General features: G+C 40.9%; 1 protein-coding gene across 1 annotated transcript; it reads left to right on the top strand.

Annotated features, from left to right (window-relative positions):
* Window positions 1-3,217: 3,217 nt before the first annotated feature.
* Window positions 3,218-20,151, top strand: CTBS (chitobiase). The gene is made up of 7 exons (XM_062191634.1): window positions 3,218-3,437; window positions 6,747-6,885; window positions 8,083-8,291; window positions 12,978-13,149; window positions 14,733-14,830; window positions 15,163-15,324; window positions 19,328-20,151. The coding sequence occupies exons 1-7, from the start codon at window positions 3,261-3,263 to the stop codon at window positions 19,526-19,528; spliced, it is 1,158 nt and encodes a 385-aa protein (XP_062047618.1). The 5' UTR covers window positions 3,218-3,260; the 3' UTR covers window positions 19,529-20,151.
* Window positions 20,152-20,365: the final 214 nt, after the last annotated feature.

Here is a 20,365-nt window from a genome sequence, read left to right as displayed (position 1 = left end):
CAGAAGGAGGTAGATTGACAAGTTGAATTCAGTAAAGTACTTAATTAACAGTCACAGTTCTTTAAATCTTATTCTGAGATGCTGAGAGATTCAGAAGAATAAAAGGGTGAGGAGTCAAAAGCAAACATATGAATATTAGTGGGTATTTCAGTTTGTGGAAAATAGGATGAAAAGATTATTTTTGGTGCAACTCTGAAAGAACTTCTTAGAAAACAATTGCTTTGGGGCTGATACTGTGGCACACAGGTTTAAGCCATTATCCGCAGTGCCAACGTCCCATATGGGCACCAGTTCAAGTCCTGGCTGCTCCACTTCCAACCCAGCTCCCTGCTAACGTGCCTGGGAAAGCAGTGGAAGATGGCTCAAGGGCTTGAGTTCCTGCACCCACATGGGAGATCTGGAGGAGGCTCCTGGCTCCAGACTTCAGCCTGGCCCAGCCCTGGCCATTGCAACCATTTGGGGAGTGAACCAGTAGGTAGAATCTCTCTCTCTCTCTTTCTCTTTCTCTTTCTCTCTCTCTCTTCTCTTCCTCTCTCTAACTCTTTCAAATAAATAAATATTTTACAAAAAGATCTGTCTCTTCCTCTCTATACTCTTTCAGATAAATAAAGAAAAAGGAAAGAATTGTATTGTTTTAAAAATTATGTTTATTGCAAAAAATAAACAATATTTTCTTACCTAATTACCAACTGATGGACATTGAGATTGTTCCCAATATTTGCAACTACAACTAATGATGAAGGAGCATGCCATGTATGTCTCCATGTTTCTGTAATTATCTACTTAGCACAGGTATTTAGACAAAAAAAATTGGAGGGGGAAGGTCAAAAAGCATGAAATTTTAAACTGAAATAGTGATTTCCAGAAAAATTATACCAATTTATACTCTTACCAAAAAGCATGTGGTGTTATTTTTATCTACAGCTGAAGTGAGTTTTATTAGCATTTAATGTTTGTCAGTATCTTTATTGGTCCACATAAAATGCAAAAGAAATGCTACCTTATCTTTTTTAAAAAAAATATTTATTTATTTGAAAGGCAGAATTGCAGAGAGAGACAGGGAGAGATAAAGATCTACTATCCACTGGTTCACTCCTCAAATGGCTGCACCAGCTGGGTCTGGGCCAAGCCAAAACCAGAGGTCTGGAACTCTATGGTCCAATCCAAAGCCAGGAGCCAGGGGCTTCTTCTGGGTCACCCACGTAGGTGCAGGGGCCCAAATACTTGGGCCATCCGACTACTGCTTTCCAAGGCATGTTAGCATGGAGTAGGATCAGAAGTGGAGCAGCTGGGACTGGAACTGGCACCCATATTGGATGCCAGTGCTGCAGGTGGCAGCTTAACCCACTAAGCCACCGCACAGGCCATAGCCTACCTTTATTTGCATGTCAATTTGTAATAAGGTTGAATGTTTTTCCCTATTTATTCGGTTCTTTTCTGATTTGCATATTATATCTGTCACCTATTTTTCTTTTGTGACATTTATCTTCTTATTGATTTCCAAGTGTTTTTAGTGACCTCTAGTTGACATTGGTTGTCAAATATTTGTCCTAGCTTATTATTTGGTCTTCATGGTGTATAAATATGGGTTAAATAGGATCTATGTTTTTCAGCCTTTCAAAGTACATTTTTTCCCTGTACACTTAGTGAGGGGAGCATTTGTACATGTAGAGACTTTAGGCAAATTTTCAAAAATGAATCTGAAGACCTCTGAGAAGCATGTAAAAGTGGAGACTCAGGATATGGTTACAGCTCAGGCACCTTGCAGTCAGACCTTCCTCAATGTGCGTACACTGGATCTGAATTGCTTCAGTTGAAGCACTTGCATCCGGCAACCTAAGAGGATGTTACAGGATGGTCTTTTGCCTCTCTTGTAGTTAATCTTTCAGAATGTGCAAAAATAAAAGGAGGTGGCAATGTGCAAAAGACATTTGAAGTCCGAGGATAGCATGCATTTTTCGTGAACATTTTGAAGATCCGTGGGAGGCACGGATTTCTTCCGTGCCTCTCCAAGGGGAGTGAACTCTCGGAAGCTTGTGCTTGGTTCACACTTTGAATCTCTTCCCCTGTACTGACTTTGCTTTGTGTTTTTCTGTTGTGACAGATCTTAGCTGTGAGCATGCATACAGCTGAGTGCTAGGTGTTCCTCTAATGTATCACTAAATTTGGGGATGATCTTAAGGGCCAACACAGATAGACCTGAGTTTTCTTCTGTACTATGGAATATGATGTTTAAGTTATTCATTTTTATTAAGATTTATTTACTTATTAGAGATGCAGAGAGAGAGAGAGAAACCTTCCATTTGCTGGTTTACTCCGCAAATGGCTGCAAGGCCAGAGTGGAGCCAATCTGAAGCCAGGGGCCAGAAGCTTCTTCCAGGTCTCCCACATGGGTGGATAGGCCCAAGGACATGGGACATCTTCCACTGCTTTCCCAGGCCACAGCAGAGAGCTGGATTGACAGTGGAACAGCCAGCACTCGAACCGACGTCTGCATGGGATGCACTGCAGGTGTGGGTTTATCCTCTACACCACAGCGCTTCCTCCCCCTCTCTGTCTTTTTACTGGAGTTTAAATATAGGACAGGTCGACTTCCGGCTTTGGGAATGCGTCTTGACTACTCTGCTTGCTGACAATATGACCCTGGGAGGCAGCGGGCGATGGCTCAAGGGATTGAGTTCCTGCCATTTCTATGGAGTTCCGGGCTCCTGGTTTCAGCCTAGCCCAGCCCTGGCTATTGGGAGTACTTGGGATTTGAGTGAACGGACGGATGCTCACTCTCTGTTCCTTTATCTTTCGAATAAATAAATAATAAGTATGGGAGGAAGTGGAATTGGATGCTTGTATTCAAACAGCCATCTTAATTCGAAAAGGACAAGATATCCGGATGCTAAAAATCTCTTGGCCCCTCCAACCATCTTGTTTAGCAGTGCCTTCCAAAGACACCCTGGCCTCCCATTTTGGGGGCTCCCTCTCCCATTATGAGTACACAAGCCACCAGAGAGACCCAAAGGGTTACCAACACCAGGGAGAGCCAACTACCAGTTGGACAGGGGATTTCCGTTGGACGCCCGCTTGGCGTCCAGCACTGGCTCATTCCTGGGACAAGTGCCGGGGCGGCCCTTGACCCGTCCTGGCTCCCAGCCTGGCCCTGTCCGCACCTCCCACGCCCGCCCCGCCCCGCCCCGCGCGGCCCACGCGGCAAGGCGAGCCGAGCCAGGCAGGAAGAGCCCACTTCAGTGGCGCGGCGATCTGCAGGCATGGCCGGTCCGCAGCTCCGAGGCCGGCGCCTCCCGGCCCGCTGGCCGCCTCTGCCGCTGCCGCCGCCACTGCTGCTGCTGCTGCCGCTGCTGGCGCCTGTCCCCGCGGCCGCGAACCACTGCCCGTGCCGGGAGCCCGCGCTCTGCCTCCCGATCCGCCAGCGCCCCGACTTCGAGGTCAGCGCTTCCCCATCTCCTCTGGGTCCGGTCCTCGAGCCCTAACACGCTAGGGTGTGGGGGCCGAAACCAACTTGGCCTGCTCGTTAGGGCCAGTTTCTCCTCATGGGGAAACTCGGGCTCCGAGGCGCCGACGCCCTCCTCCTGGGGCCTCCGAAGGCCGGCCCAGCTCGTCACCCCGCTCTGCCCCTGTGGCGGCGCGCTGGGTGTCAGGAGCGAGGAGGCCTGGTAAGCCCGCGCCTGGCTTCCCGCAGAATCCGCGCTCCAAGGCCGGGCAGGCAGAAGGGCTTTGCATACCTTCACTTTCTCACGCTGCTTGAGCCTCGAGAAGAGAGGTAAAAATAGGCCTGCTGGTAAAGGTTGCCTCTACTCAAAGAGTTCCGAGGCTTCTGGCAGCTTCAGCGGAACACCTGCTGGGAGGTAATACTGCAAACCACCTGCCTGCCTGGCGCTTTGACGGCTGCGGCAGGAACTGTAGGTCAGGGAGGGTGAAGGCTCAGGAGACTGAACCGAGGTTCTTGTCAGACGTGAGACAAAGTACCGGCGGCGAGCCAGGTAGCGAGGTTTAATGCAGCAGGGCATCTGCGGGGACCGACGGGCGCCTCTCTTGGAGGAATCTGAGCATGCCCATCCGGACTGAGGAAGGTGGAGCCAATACACCTGACAGGCCCGGCGGGCATCTCTCAGCCAGACTGCGGGCTGAGAGCTGAACATACACCTGGTAACCAGGCGGGCGTCTCAACAGAGGGCTCAGAGTGCAATCCGCATTTAGACCCGGACTTACACGGGCATTGGGTCCGCTTCTCCTGCTAGTTCTCCTTCCCTCACCCTCTTCTGGACAAAAGGGTTTGCTGGGTGTGAAACTGGTCAAATTCCTCCCAAGCTTTTACTGCGAGATGTTATCAGCCTGTGTCCCCCTCCTCCTTGGCGCTGGGCAGAGAGGATCCTCCTGGGGTGTCTTCCTTGGGGGTAACCATCTACGGTGGTACTGGGGTGAGGGCAGGACTTCGCAGTGTAAAATGCCGGGCCGCTTGCCAGGTGTGCTCCAAGGCTGCTAGAGGCTGCTGCCTTCCTGTCCAGGTGCTTTGCTCTCCTTAGCCCCCTGTCTCACACGGAGGCTACTTTCTATCTTCCTGTCTAGTGGTATAAAGAACATTTCTGTTGTAGAGATAGAAACAGTTCCTAGTTCTTAATCGAACAGGTTAATTTTGAAGTAGGGGCAATTTAAAATTAAATTTTAAAAAGCAGATATACATTGCTTAGGAGAAGAAATAGAAGTGGTGAAAGTTTATGGAGAACCTAATGCTGTGTTAAAAGGAAAACTTCAAATGAAATTGAACAGGGCTTAAGAGCAAAGTGTAATCCATAAATTGGCAGCATGTAATCCTAAGAGATTCAGAGAAATTTTTTTTAAAAAGATTTATTTCATTTACCTGAAAGAGTTAGAGAGAAGACAGAGAGAGGTTTTCCATCTGCTGGTTCACTCCCCAGTTGGCTGCAATGGCTGGAGCTGCACTGATCCGAAGCCAGGAGCTTCTTCCGGGTCCCTCACGTGGGTGCAGGGGCCCAAGGACATGGGCCATCTTCTACTGCTTTCCCAGGCCATAGCAGAGAGCTGGATTGGAAGAGGAGCAGCCAGGACTAGAACCGGCGCTCATATGGGATGCCAGTGCTCCACGCCAGGGTTTTAACCCACTGTGCTACAGTGCTAGCCCCTAGAAATTTTCTTTTGCGACTAGGTCTGCCTTACTGGGGTATGATCTGGTGTAAAGTCCCTACTTGGAGGTTCGTAAGGTTTTTGATTGGTTCTCCTTATGTTTTTACTGTTTACATTGGGCTATATTTTGCCTAAGTAGTCATACAAGATGTGAGCTGTTTAACAGCCTCTCAATTAAAATCGTTTTGATATTTTGAAAGATTTATTGCAGAACTCAATACTTAGTGGGTAAGGCGTTGTTGTAGACATTTTGGAAACCAATTATATAAAGAAACAGAATTATGCTTATGTGTATGTTCATAATAAATGGGCTTTTTTCTACCTGTCTTGTCTATTTTTCAAACACACTCTCTTTTTTCCATAAATATTTTCAATTGATTCATATATCTTTTTTAAAGGATTTCTGTTGTATCACAGGCTCTCAATTTGTTTTTAAAAATTATCAATTAAAACAGGGGAGGAGGTTTGATAAAAATGTGAGTCTAAAGAATGAGTCATTCGGTTTTGCATTCTGTAATTTTTTAATTTCACCAGCCGTTACTTAGTGGAAAAATGAGTTATGCATAGTTAACTCTGAGAAACCAGAAAAAAAATTCATGAAATTAAGAAGTGTCTTAACTTTTATAGCTAATGCCCCTTCCCTATCCATTCTCTTCACAGTCACCCAGTGATCTACTTTTTATAATATAAATCTGATGTCCACTCCTGCTTAAAACTCCAGTGGCTTCCCATTGATCTCTGGCTAAAATATAAAACCCTCAGAGGCCTACAGACAGCTACTTGATCTTGTCACCACTCACCTTACTAGTTTTATCCAGCTACACACTCTCATACTTTCAGGGTTTCTGTGCTACATGTAACCGGTTGCATTGACCTTTTAGTTCCATCACCTCAAAATTCTCCTGAGGTGTAGGGACCTTGGACCTTTTTATTCCTTCTGCCAAGAATGCTCTCTTTTGTCCATAGGTAGCCTTCATCCTTCATTCCACAGATCTCCCTAAAACGTGTGGTCCACAGGGAAGTTTTCCGGCCACACCTGGATCATAGGTCTCCTTTGCATGCTGTCATGGCCCCCAGTACTGTCCTAAGTACTACTGTAATTCAGTAATTAACTCCCAAGCAGGCCAGGCCTCTGTTAACCTCTGTGATCCTAGTGCCTAACAACATAATCTCCCTATAACTTATTGAAACTTAATTGAATTAATATATTGGGATAAAATTAAAATGACCATTGAGACTTATGAACTTCTAGAATTATCTGTCATAAGAAAGACTGGAAAACATAACATCAGCTGCCTTAGAATATGAGTAGTAGTCTTAGCAGTTTCACCAAAAACCACATCTAGTAATTCACTATCTGTGGCTGCATCTGCAAAGCCAGAGACTTGAATATTATCAAACTCCTCCCAGTCTCTTGCCTTCTCATTCAGTGAATCACAAAGTACTGTTAGTTTGCTACAGGATCTCCTAGTTCTATCAGGGCCCCTCTGTTGTACTCACTGTACGCTCTCAGTGTCCACCATGGCATGTGGCTTGTACGGTCCACATGATGTTCTTGGTTGAAGTGACGTTTATCCCTATTGCTCTGGCAGGTCTTTGTATTTAATGTTGGACAGAAAACTTGGAAATCTTATGATTGGACACAGATTACAACTGTGGCAGTTTTTGGAAGATATGACTCAGAACTTATGTGCCATGCTCATTCAAAAGGAGCCAGGGTAGTGCTAAAAGGTATGTTTTTATTGTCCAGTCAGTTGACAAACTTATCTGTATCATTTGCTATAGTCCTGACTTCCTAAGATATTTCCTTTTTGCCTTTTTTTATCCTACTATTAATTATAGACATTGTTAAATTCATTTATAGAGGCCAGTGTTGTGGTGTAGCAGGTTAAGCCTCAACCTGTGACACTGGCATCCCATATGGGCACTGATTCAAGTCCCGGCTGCTCCACTTCCAGTCCAGTTCCCTGCTAATGGCCTGGGAATGAAGCTGAGGATGGCCCAAGCGCTTGGGCTCCTGTACCCACATGGGAGACCTGGAAGAAAGTCCTGGCTTCAGCCTGGCCCAGGTCTGGCCATTGCGGCCATTTGGGGAGTGAACCAGTGGGTGGAAGATTGTGTGTGTATGTGTGTGTGTGTGTGTCTCCTCCTCTCTCTGTAACTCTGCCTTTCAAATAAATAATAAATATTTTAAAACTATTTTAAAAATTCATTTATAAGTAGATTTTTAAAAAGAATTAAATAAACCAGTGTGTAATCTGGAGCAAAACAGTATTGTTCATTAGCATGATAGGGGTCGTCAATGTGGCTTAGCAGGTTAAGCCTCTGCTTGTGACACCAGCATCCCATATGGGTGCCAGTTCAAGACCCAACTGCTCCACTTCTGATCCAGCTCCCTGCTCATGCACCTGGGAAAGCAGTGGAAGATAGCCCAAGTACCTGGGCCCCTGTACCCACATGGGAGACCCGAAGGAGGTTCTGGCTCTGGTCTGGCTCAGCTCTAGCTGTTGTGGCCATATACAGAGTGAACCAGCAGATAGAAGATTTCTCTGTCTCTCTCTCCCTCTCTCTCTCTCTCTCTGACTCTCCTCTTCACTATAACTCTGCCTTTCAAATAAATAAAAAAATTTTAATAAAATTAAAAAATAATTATCATGATAACATTTAGTCATAATCCACAATTTCTGCTGCTAATTTAAACAAGGTTTTACCAATTATTTATAATGATTATTATGGAGATTAATGAGTAATGAGTATTTGTTATTTTGGTGTATTATTTTTCTATCTGGAAAACTTCAATTAGGGGCTTAGAATTCCAAAACAGTGAAGTGTTTTAAAGACATCTTGATATCTTTGGAAATCAGTTTGTGAATAAATGTCATTAAACTGAAAATATGTATGTATAAAAGATGTATCCTTTTTCCATAGGAGATGTATCTTTAAAGAAGATAACTGATCCAACTTTCAGAGCATCCTGGATAGCTGAAAAACTGAATTTGGCCAAAGCACAGCATATGGATGGAATTAATATAGACATAGAGCAAGAAGTTACATGTTCATCGCCAGAATATGATGCATTAACTGCTTTAGTCAAAGAAACCGCAGATGCATTCCATCATGAAATTGAGGGATCACAGGTAAAAGCTCATTTTTGGGGAAATCCCATACTTTCCCTATCAAACTGTACTCATGAGGAGTCCTAAAAGAGTCAATTCCTGTGTATATGCATCTGCACAAACACATTAATGTGATCTTAGTGTCATAGTGATGGAATGGGAAAGAATTTCAGCACTTATTTAGTAAAAAGAATTCTGCTGTTCTTAACTATGGAATTTTAAGACACTGAATCTGTTCTCTATTCACAACACATGTGGATTGCCCCACTACTTGCCTTGCAGTAGGGTTACAAGCATTAGATAGGTAATGGGGGCAGCAAGAATCAGGGAACGCCTACCTGGCTTCCACCCATGCAGGACTGAAACAGCTTTTGCCTAAGCATACAACTAGTGCTAGGGAAGTGTCTCACTTGCTCTATATTCTGAATTTCTTTCTTTTCTTTCTTTCTTTTCTCTTTTCTTTTTTTTTTTTTTTTTTTTTTTTGGACAGGCAGAGTTAGACAGTGAGAGAGAGAGAGAGAGAGAGAAAGGCCTTCCTTTTTCCGTTGGTTCACCCCACAATAGCCGCTGCGGCTGGCGCGCTGCAGCCAGCGCACCGCACTGATCAGAAGCCAGGAGCCAGGTGCTTCCTCCTGGTCTCCCATGCAGGTGCAGGGCCCAAGCACTTTGGCCATCCTCCACTGCCTTACCGGGCCACAGCAGAGAGCTGGACTGGAAGAGGAGCAACAGGGACAGAATCCGGTGCCCCAACAGGGACTAGAACCCGGGGTGCCGGCGCCACTTGCGGAGGATTAGCCTATTGAGCCGCGGCGCCTGCCTATAGTCTGAATTTCTTGCAGAGGACCCAAGGCCCAATAGGAGTCAAGGGCTAAATCCACAGAAATCTTCAGAGTGATGACAGTAGGCCATGTGCTTTTCCATGGCCATAACGAGCATGATTAGAGCAGATCACAACACAGGGCATCTTGCCTGGCAATGTGTAGGTACCAAAGGATAGTGTGACTCTAGATCAGATTCTCAGATCTGGCCATGTGGTAAGATAACAACGGGTCTTAAAAAAATAGAGTAAATACATGCACGTGTGCATCTGTACAAATATGTACCTATACCAGGTAATCCCTTCAATTTTTTAAAGTTCTGTTTATTTATTTTAATTAATTAATTAAAGGTAAAGTGCCTATCCACTGGTTCACTTCCCAAATATTCACAACAAGCAGGGCTGGGCCAGGCCAAAACCAGAAGTCTTGAACTTCACATGGGTTTCCCACATGGGTAGCAGGAACCCATCACCTGCTTCCTCCCAGGGGTATACATCGGTAGGACAATGGATCAGAAGCAGATCAGGGACTTGAATGTGGGTACTCTGATATGGGATGTGGGTGTCCCTAGTGGCGTCTTAACCACTGTACCACAATACCTTCTCCTGAGAAATTATTATTCAGAGGTTTTGAGTGACCCCAGAACCCATAATTTTATCAAAGTTTCACAGTTGATTATAGTTAAGCATTACTGGCCTAGACAATAAGTTTTTTTTTTTTTTTTTCCGAAGAAAGAGACCAGCTCCTTGATGTCCAACACACTGTTTAAAATCTGTTTACTTAGTGAATGAATGATCTTTTAAAATTTTAAATTAAGTGGCTGGCACTGTGGCTCAGTGGGTTAAGTTGCAGTCTGCAGTGCTGGCATCCCATACAGGGGCCTGGTTTTGGGCCAGGTAGAAGCCAGGACTTTCTTCAGGGCCTCCCACATGGGTGCAAGGGCACAAGTGCTTGGACCATCTTCCACTGCTTTCCTAGGCCCATTAGTAGAGAGCTGAATCAGAAGTGGGGCAGTCAGGACTTGAACCAGTACCTATATGAGACGCCAGTGTTGCAGACAGCAGCGCAACCTGCTACATAATAATGTTGGCCCCCAGTCACAGATTTTTAGAAAATATTTTTGATCTCCAGTTGGTTGAATGCAAGGATGCATGATCCATGGATATAGAGGGTTGACTGTACTTAAAATGTAGAGCCTTTGAATCACCTGGGAGCATTCACTTAAAATCTTCCAAGATTGATCCACTGGGCCTGGGATACAGCCTGAGAACTGCATTTTTGTCAAGTGCTGTAGATGATTCTGTTGGTTGTTATGCATTTGAGAATCACTGGTAAAATAATAGCTGATGTGAGGACTGACATCTCTATCGTTTTATGCAAATAAGGAAGTTTTGTCACTAGGGAAACTTCAGGTGAGTACTATGTAGATGAGGAGTAACAAGTACCTGGCATGCAGGCCATAATACCCCCCTCAACTCACAAATTTTGGTTTCAGAAATTGTTCTTTCATTCTCTAGCTAGTTGTTACTAATAGCTTAATATTGGTGTGTGCCAATAACTATTTGCCAGTCCTGATTAAGCTATAATGAAAAGGCAAGGATGAAGACCGAGGAAAACCTTTATGTAGTAGTATCTATTTCCATGTTTGAAGGGCATGTAGAATGGCTGGGGCTACTATGTTAAGTTGCTGTTAAGTGAATTAAACGGAGGTACAACTGTACAGAAAGGCCAGATTATGGAAGATCTAGTGTATCAGGCTGAGGGGTATGCCATTTTATTCTGTTTATAATGGTTTACATATGTAGAACAGTGTTTTTGGATATTATTTTGTAATAGTATGTAAAGCTATAGGAGAAAGGAAGGCTCGTAAGAACTAATTTATCAGTTCAATAATGAGATATTTATAGTTTGGACTGGGATAATGACATAACCCTAACACATTCAGCAGGTGTTAAAATAAATTTGTTTTGAATTAATGGATTATTGGAAAGGAAGAAGCAGAGCTAACTGTGGGAGGCCACTCAAAGGAAAAAGTGAGACTGGATTTGGAGTGTGAGAGAAGAGTCAAAAAAAATGGCCAAAAGATTCTTACACTGGTGACCAGAAAAGAATAAAAAATAAAGCAAAATTAAGAAACAACTAAAATAGGGAGAATAGAAGGGGAAATGAGTTTTGGGGAAAAGATGATGTTTAAGTTTATGAAATTGTGCTCATAAAAGAGCTACAAATGCCTTTGAAGAGTTCTTTCTCCTTTCTTAGTTTCATAAGTGAGAAAACAGAGTCAGAAGCTTTAAGTGACTTCACAATGACACAGACCTGGTTATAACACAGCCAAGACTAGAAGCCACATCTTTTGATTTCTGTATCTAATATATATCGTTTCAGAAATATGAGGTAAACTGTGACAGAAAATTCAGGTGGTAGTTCTCTTAATACTCAGGGAAAGGTAAAGACTTTCAAAATAGATTTGAAATTTCCATACTTAGATGTATTTATTTATTTTCTCAATTCCTATCATGTAGTTCCCATTTTGAAACAGGAGGCAGTGACAAAATGGGGTCCAATTTTACTTCATAATTTATTTTGTTGCAAAGCCAGTACTTGTAAAGCTGAGCTTCTTTTATTTCATTTTATTAATGTTAATATTCAAAAAATTGAGAGAGAACTGAGAAAATCCTAAAAAGAGCTTTGGTAGGATAAATTGGTCAAAATATAAAAACTTTACCTCCAGTATTTCAATTTTTTTAAAAAAAGTTATTTATTTATTGAAAGGAAGAGTTAAAGAGAGAGCAAGAGCAAAGGGTGTGGGGAGGAAGACAGAGAGAAAAAGAGAGACAGAGAGAGAGAGAGAGAATCATTGGTAAAATAATAGCTGATGTGGTTCACTCCCATATGGCTGCCAATGGCAAGGGCTGGGTCAGGCTAAAGCCAGGGGCTTCATCTAGTTCTCTGAACATGGGTTCAGGGACCCAAGTGCTTGGGTAATCTTTCACTGCTTTCTCAGGTGCATTGGCAGTGAGCTGGATCTGAAGTGGGGCTGTAGGAACTAGCATCCACATGGGATGCCTGTGTCACAGGTGGTGGCAATTTAATCAATCACGCCACAATTCCAGCCCCATCAACTTTTGTAATAATTAATTATTAGGTGTTATTGAGTGTCTCGTTAAGGAGAAAAAACCTCTAATGAAGTTTTAGAATATTTGTATACATAAATAAAGCTGCTTAATATTTGGCTAAAGCAACAAACAATTTAAAGAGTCTCTCAGCATTCAAAATGAAAGACAATACATCACTCAAGTTTTATTTGACTGTTTCCATAAAAGATCATTTTAAATGATTTGTTTACCATTTTGAGTTGATTATAACTGTGGGCCATAAAACACCACTATAATAAAATATTGGGCCAAAGCTACCAATTAACGTAATTGTGCATCAGAAGCTTAAACTCACAACCCAGTCTGGTGTGTCATCAGGTGACCTATTTTGCCCCCACACTATCTTTAATAAGTATTGTATTTAAATTCTTTTAGGGTTCCTTTACTCTCCAGTTACTCAGCTTCCCCTCTCCCATTGTCATTAAACAGGCTTCTTTCAATCAGTTGAGTTACCAGCTGATTGAAACCATTTGGGTATCAAGCTTCTCTTCTATAGAGTGCCCTGGTCCTAGTCATTGTATGTCCAAACGTATGTCTGGGCCAGTTGAAAGTAGTAAAAAAATATATTTCTTAGTACTGTTGTAGCTCTGTATATGTAAAACTCAACATTTATATACTTTAAGTAGTTCTTTTTTTCTTGGGTAGCATGAGGTAAGAGAATATAGAATAAAAAAATCTGATATAATATAGATGTTCGATCATGTTACACAAAACAATTTGTGTTTTTCTCACAGGTAACCTTTGATGTAGCTTGGTCTCCAAAGAATATAGACAGAAGGTGCTATAATTATACTGGAATTGCAGATGCTTGTGACTTTCTCTTTGTGATGTCTTACGATGAACAAAGTCAGGTCTGGTCAGAATGTATCGCAGCAGCCAATGCTCCCTTCAATCAGACATTAACTGGTAAGAAGCCACAAAGTGATCATTTATTAGTAATATTAATTCCAGAATCTCAAACATTAAGATATCTTGTGGTATTTCTAAGTTATTTGTATACCCTTTCCATTTGTAAAGCTTGTTTGAAACATGTAAAAGTCACTTAATTTGGAGGGTTTTAATGTTTACAGAATGTTTCTAAATTTGCCCTTAATTCATATAACAATGTTATGGGATTGATATATTACCATTAACCTTCTATTATAGATGAGATGAAAAGAGCTCATGATTGCATATCTAGTAAGTATTATATAGTTGGGACTCAAACAGGTATTCTAACCTTAAGTCCAACTTTTATCATAAAATTACATGAAGAAGATATTTGCTTATCTAGAACTTGATATTTTTGTTGAAATAACCTGTTAAATAATAGCAAAGATAATTTTGGTATGGCTACCTCCTATATTTGGGATTGACTTTATCTTATTTAACATTATTACTTATAATATATTAAAATTATATTCCTATTATAATTAAGACTACTCTGACCTATCAGGTTATAGTATCTGTATTACCCTCTCCAAGAATGGTTTGTATCCTTCAGTCAATTGAATAAAAGATTGCTTGCTATCTTTTGGACTCAACTGAAATCTTCTGGATACTTGGTACTGACTACTTGTTGACTGATTTGCAAATAAAATTTTTTCCTCTTTCACGTAAAGGTAAAAATCTTAGAACCCAGCCTCATTTAATCATATCATGATGGTGGGCCAGAATAGGCTGATCATAAATATCTATTATTTAAATTTGAAAATTAACTTTCATTCTGTTAAAATTACAAAGAACTTAATTCAGTGTTCTCCAACTGTGTTTCATGGAAGAGATGATATTATGTTTTATCAGTAAAAGGTTTATTATCAACTATATTTCAGAAATAAAGCATATCCCATCCCTCTTTTAGATGTTTATCAGTGCATAGTGATATTAAAGGGTCTGAAAATGCAATTAAATGTATTTAACTCAACATTCTAGATAACTGTATCTCTTTGTAAGAAAATATGTTTTACAGTATTGGGTAAGAAAAAGGATTGATAGTACCAAAACTTATTTTTCTCTTTCTTTCCTCCAACTACAGATTGTCTACTATAGAATAAGAGGGGGGACATTTCCCATCCCTAGCCATCACTAAGATCCTTATAGGATATTGTAAACATAGAACACTTTTGCTTTCTGAGACCATCAATGTCAAAAGTTTAAGGTTTATACAGTTTTGTTAACACTTTTTAGATATATCTTAGCAGTTAATAGATAACAATTAACATGTTTTCCTGAAATGTGTCATTCTTAGATTTTGTAGATTTTTCCTTCAATATGATCTTAATTATTTTGAAAACTTTATCTTATCCAGAAAGAAACAGCTAAGAAAGCAAGATATGGGTTTATAGTTTTTAAGGAATTACTTTTATTATGTTATGTTTGAGAAACTTTTAGTACTTTGCATAAATGTGCTTGTTTTTACAGACTTAGATTCTAAGTGTTGCATGGTTTTATGAACACATTAGCAGACACACAAAGAGAAACAAATATGCTTATTCTGTCTTACTGACTAGGATATAGAGACTACATAAAGATGGGCATTAACCCTAAGAAACTTGTAATGGGCGTTCCCTGGTATGGTTATGATTACACCTGCCTGAATCTATCTGAGGTAAGAATAGGTCATTTGTTATCTCATTTTTTTCAAGAATATATAATATTTTATAACTTCTTTTGTTTCATTATAAATATACAAACTTTAGAATTTCTGAAATATACTTTGAGACCAATAATTATGTATTTTAAATTATTTGATCCCATGGTAGCTTTTGATTGTGATACAATTTCATCTAATCATTAAATTTATTTAAACTTTTATTCTATAAAGTCAGGTTTTCTACTGAAAGCATGTATTTTATTACCAGTTTTTCTTTATTTTTCTGATTTGACTCCTAAGATTTGTTTAATTGATAATCTATAATGAGAACATTTTTGCATTTCTAGAGTCATGTTTGTACCATTGCAAAAGTCCCTTTCCGGGGGGCGCCCTGCAGTGATGCAGCAGGACACCAGGTGCTCTATAAAGTGATTATGAAGGAAATACATAGTTCTATTTCTGGAAGCCAATGGGATGAAGATCAGCAAGCTCCTTATTATAACTATAAAGTAAGACTTTCTACATGTTATGATCCTTTTATTAGTTTTATAATTATATATTTTTATAATTATATATTTGATAGTAATAATTTCTGTCAGTTTTATTTCAGGGCAAAACATTCAGACGTGAGTAAACTTGTTTTTGAATCTGTGTGTAATCAGGAACTTTAGTTCTCTGGTGAGCAATTCAAGTTACCCTAATAGTACAAACTACCCTGCTGGGGCCACTTGCCATTTTAAATGATACTATAAAAGCATGCATATCACCAACAGGATTTCCTTAATAGTTGACAGTTTTGGTATGGCTGACTGTTGCTTTTGGCCCAAAATAGGTTACAAGCCATGAAAACCTTCAAATCAAAGTAGCCTAAAGATTCTGAGGTGAGAAATGAAGCTGAGAACAGCAGATGTATTGTCATGGACTTTTCAATGGAAAAACAAGATCATTTCAAATCTCTTTAATAATTAAAACAAACTATGCCTAATGTTAAAAATTAGAGACAGAGATGCCAGCGTTGTTGCACAGCAGGTTAAGTTGCCAGTTGTGATACTGGCATCCCATAGGAGCACTGGTTTAAATCCCAACTGTTCACTTCTGATCCAGCTCCCTGCTAATGCACCTGGGGAAAGCAATGGGAGATGACCCAAGTACTTGGGCCCCTGCCACCCATGTAGGAGACCTAAATGGAATTCCAGGCTCCTGGCTTCAGCTTGATGCAGGCCCAGTTGTTGCAGTCATTTGGGGAGTAATCCAGATGGAAGATCTCTGTCTCTCTCTAACTCTGCCTTTCAAATACATAAACAATTTTTTTTAAAAAAAAATTATAAACAGAAAATTATTACAAAACAAAACCTGAAGAGTACAGTAAATTAACTAACTACTTGTCAAGTAGTGTTTAATAAACAGGAGCTGCTATACCAAACAGGCAAAGAAAAGTTAAGCTTTTCATAATTTACCTTTAAAAACTTTCGTATCTCAAAATTCTGCAAATAATCTTTTCTTTTTAATTGGACAGAGAGACATAGAGGCAGAGACAGAGCTCTCATTTACTGGTTCACTTCCCAAATGCCTGGCTTGGGTTTGGCCAAGCTGAAGCTGGGAGCTGGAAGCTTAATCAAGGTCTCCTATGTGGATGGCAGGGATCCAGCTATTTGCTATCTCCCAGTGTGTGCAATTAGCAGGAAGTTGGAACTGAGATTAGAGGTAGGATTTGAACCCAAGCAGTCCAATATGGAATATGGGACATCCAAGTGATTTCTTGCTAAGCCAAATATCTGTCCCAAAGAACATATAATCTTTAAGTTTACTTTAGATTATGTTAGATTAAAAGGATTGTGAAATGCTATGATGTGAGTTGAGTTCAGATCATTATCTAATACCCATTTATGAAAAATGACTATATATTTCTTATATATAAAAATTATAATTGATATACATGTATACAGCTTTTCAGTTACATAGAAAACTCTAGTGTAGAGCTTTCTGAACTTTAGAAGCAAAAATATATATTTATTAGCATAAACTCTGCCTTCTTACATGGCCTTGGCAATAGTAGCTTCATCTTGGACTCAGTATTCTGGAAGGCACATATGCCCAAACCATGCCTAAATCAATCTATAAATATGTCATTTTTCACCCTTTGATCTTTCACTATTTTGATCCATTTGACTTCCTTAACAATGTCAAAAAGGCTCTGGCACTGTGACATAGCGGGTAAAGACGCTGCCTGCAGTGCTGGCATTCCATATAGGCACCAGTTCGAGTCCTGGCTGTTCCACTTCCGATCCAGCTCTCTGCTATGGCCCAGGAAAGCAGCAGAGGATGGCCCAGGTGCTTGGGCTCCTGCACCCATGTGGGAGACCCAGAGGAAGCTCCTGGATCCTGGCTTTGGATCAGCGCAGCTCTAGCTGTTGGCAGCCATCTGGGGAGTGAACAAGAGGATGGAAGACCTCTCACTCTGTCTCTGTCTCTGCTTCTCTGTAACTCTGCCTTTCAAATAAATAAATACATCTTTTTAAGAAAAAGGCTCAAAGTGCTAGTTAGAATGACAACAGAAATCAAAGATGTATGGAGTACATTTTTGAGTTTGCCCCTGAGACTTCAAAAATCTTTTATATTTAGGTACAGGTTCTTCTGGTTGCCTTTAAACTGTGAATCACAACTGATATGAGACCATGCTTGGCTTTGTCTAGTTCTAAAAAATGGTAAAGAATAGAACCCAAGATACAGGATGAGATGTTTATATGTAATGAGTCTATTATACTTAAATATGCCACAGCTTATTAATTTACCAACTGACTGTCCTTTTTTTTTTTTTTTTTTTTTTTTTTTTAACAGGCAGAGTGGACAGTGAGAGAGAGACAGAGAGAAAGGTCTTCCTTTTGCCGTTGGTTCACCCTCCAATGGCCGCCGCGGTAGGTGCGCTGCGGCGGGCGCACCGCGCTGATCCGATGGCAGGAGCCAGGTGCTTATCCTGGTCTCCCATGGGGTGCAGGGCCCAAGCACTTGGGCCATCCTCCACTGCACTCCCTGGCCACAGCAGAGAGCTGGCCTGGAAGAGGGGCAACCGGGACAGGATCGGTGCCCCAACCGGGACTAGAACCCGGTGTGCCGGCGCCACAAGGCAGAGGATTAGCCTAGTGAGCCGCGGCGCCGGCCTGTCCTTTTTTTTTACAGGCAGAGTTAGACAGTGAGAGAGAGAGACAGAGACAAAGGTCTTCCTTTTCCGTTGGTTCACCCCTCAAATGGCTGCTACTGCCAGCGTGCTGCGCCAATCCAAAACCAAGAGCCAGGTGCTTCCTCCTGGTCTCCCATGCAGGTGCAGGGCCCAAGCATTTAGGCCATCCTCCACTGCCTTCCCGGGCCACAGCAGAGAGCAACCGGGACAGAATCCGGCACCCTGACCGGGACTAGAACCTGGAGTGCTGGCGCTGCTGGCAAAAGGATTAGCCTAGTGAGCCGCGGTGCCAGCCGACTATTGTCCTTTAAAGAAATCATCTTAGGAAACTATTCCAATTCCAGGAGAATGCTACCGTAAATAAAAATATCACTAGCATTCATTGTTAGTTGCCTTTAAGAAATATCCTAGATGTATGTAAAAGTTGGCAAATTATTTTTAGTTATAGATCTTTCTATTTTTACCTCCTATCTTTTTTCCTTTCTGTTACCCTTTTGCCTAAATCTGATCCTATCCTTTTCCTTTATCCTTTATCCAATAACTCTTGTGCCTCCTAAGAGAGACTGATAGTATAAGGCAGAGGCATCACCTAGTTAAAGAGCTATGCAGAGTGGAACATGAGCATATCCAGAATCTAATTTGTGGTTCTTATTCAGGTATGTGTTAAACTACCCATACAGCCCTAATAGGCTCTTATAATCAACTTTGCAATATCTATAAAAGGAGCACTTTCCTTCTCTGTTATTACCTTTTGATTTGACCGATTAATCACAAACAAAATCATCTGTCCAGCTCCTAGCTATGCACATTTCCAGGAACTGTAGGGAATACAAAAATGTGTGTTAGCTAGTTTTAGAATAGTGATTCTTTTTAACTTTGGTTGCATATCAGAATTACCTAATGGAACATTAAAAGAGCAAACCAACAAACTCTAAATGTCATAGCATCAACCCTGGACAATTTTGATTCAGTAAGGTTTGGTGTGAAGTGAGTACCAGATATCTTTACTTTCTAAAGCTCTATAAGTGATTCAGATTTTCATCTTGGCTGATAATCATTAGGTCAGAGTAAGGAAAGAATCTCAGGACATGAGAAGGACCTTAAAAAGCAGATTTCAGGAGATTGATTTGTGTAATCTTTAATATTCTTACAAGTACCATAAACAATAATATCTAGAAGGCATCATATATGGAACCATGAAATAACAGAATGGGAAAGTATTACACCCTAAGTTTCATTATTTCATTGTATATTGTTTGAATTCTTGGATTTAAGAATTTTTCCCTCTTATTGTACTGAATACTTCAAATTTCCATTCTCATTTATTTGTATAGGATCTTTCTGGCCAATTACATCAAGTGTGGTATGATAACCCTCGCAGCATTTCCTTGAAGGCAGAATATATACCACAGTATGGCTTACGCGGTATTGGCATGTGGAATGCAGACTGTCTTGACTACTCTGGAGGTGCTGAAGCCAAACAACAAACTGAGGAAATGTGGAAAGCCCTAAAGCCAAAACCCGCACAGAGATGAACATCTTGTGTCAAACTATTAACCATTTAGAAAAACGATCTATAAATATAGTTTCTTGAAGAGATAAAAAAATGTATTCCTTTTTGTTATGTTTCTCTATACTTTTCTGATTAATATACTGAGGAAAAAAACCCAGATAAAGAATAGAAAACTGGGGCCAGCAATGTGGCATAGTGGGTAAAGCTTGTGACACTGGCATCCCATATGGGCGTCAGTTCAAGTCGTGGCTGCTCCACTTTTGATCCACAGCTTTCTGCTAATACACCTGGAAGAGCAGCAGAGGATGGATGAAGTCCCTGGGCCCCTGCACCCATGTGCGAGCCATGAAAGAAGCTCCTGGCTCTGTTGTGGCCATCTGTGGCATGAACCAGCAAATGAGAGATCTCTCTCTGTCTCTCCCTTTCTCTGTAATTCTGACTTTTAAATAAATAAATAAATATTAAAAAAAGAAGAAGAAAGTTCTATCTTTAGTATCCAGGAAATAAAAGCTAGAAAAAAGTCAGCTTACTATGTTGAATAGTCCTCTGTTCCAATACTATAATGTAATTTAAAAAAATTCCTTTCAAAATGTTATACTAATCTCCCCCACCATTGATATTAAAATATACATTTATATTACTTTATCCTTTTTAGTATTTGTTGTTGTTTTTGTTGTTGTTGTTCTAGTACTAGTGGTTGAACTCTGTAATTAACCCACAATTACTCTTAGGTGCTTAAATTTTAACTGAAAGGTGATCCCTGTTAAATTTAAGAGTGGAAAAAGAGAGGGAGGAGATGTACAATTTGGGACATGCACAATCAGACTTGCCACAAATGGTGGAGTTAAAAATGTGCCAG

This window comes from Lepus europaeus, chromosome 5 (assembly GCF_033115175.1).
Source record: "Lepus europaeus isolate LE1 chromosome 5, mLepTim1.pri, whole genome shotgun sequence".
In the NCBI taxonomy this organism is placed as follows: Eukaryota; Metazoa; Chordata; class Mammalia; order Lagomorpha; family Leporidae; genus Lepus; species Lepus europaeus.
Note: the sequence above shows the minus strand (reverse complement) of the source record. Positions and strands in the feature narration are given on the sequence as shown.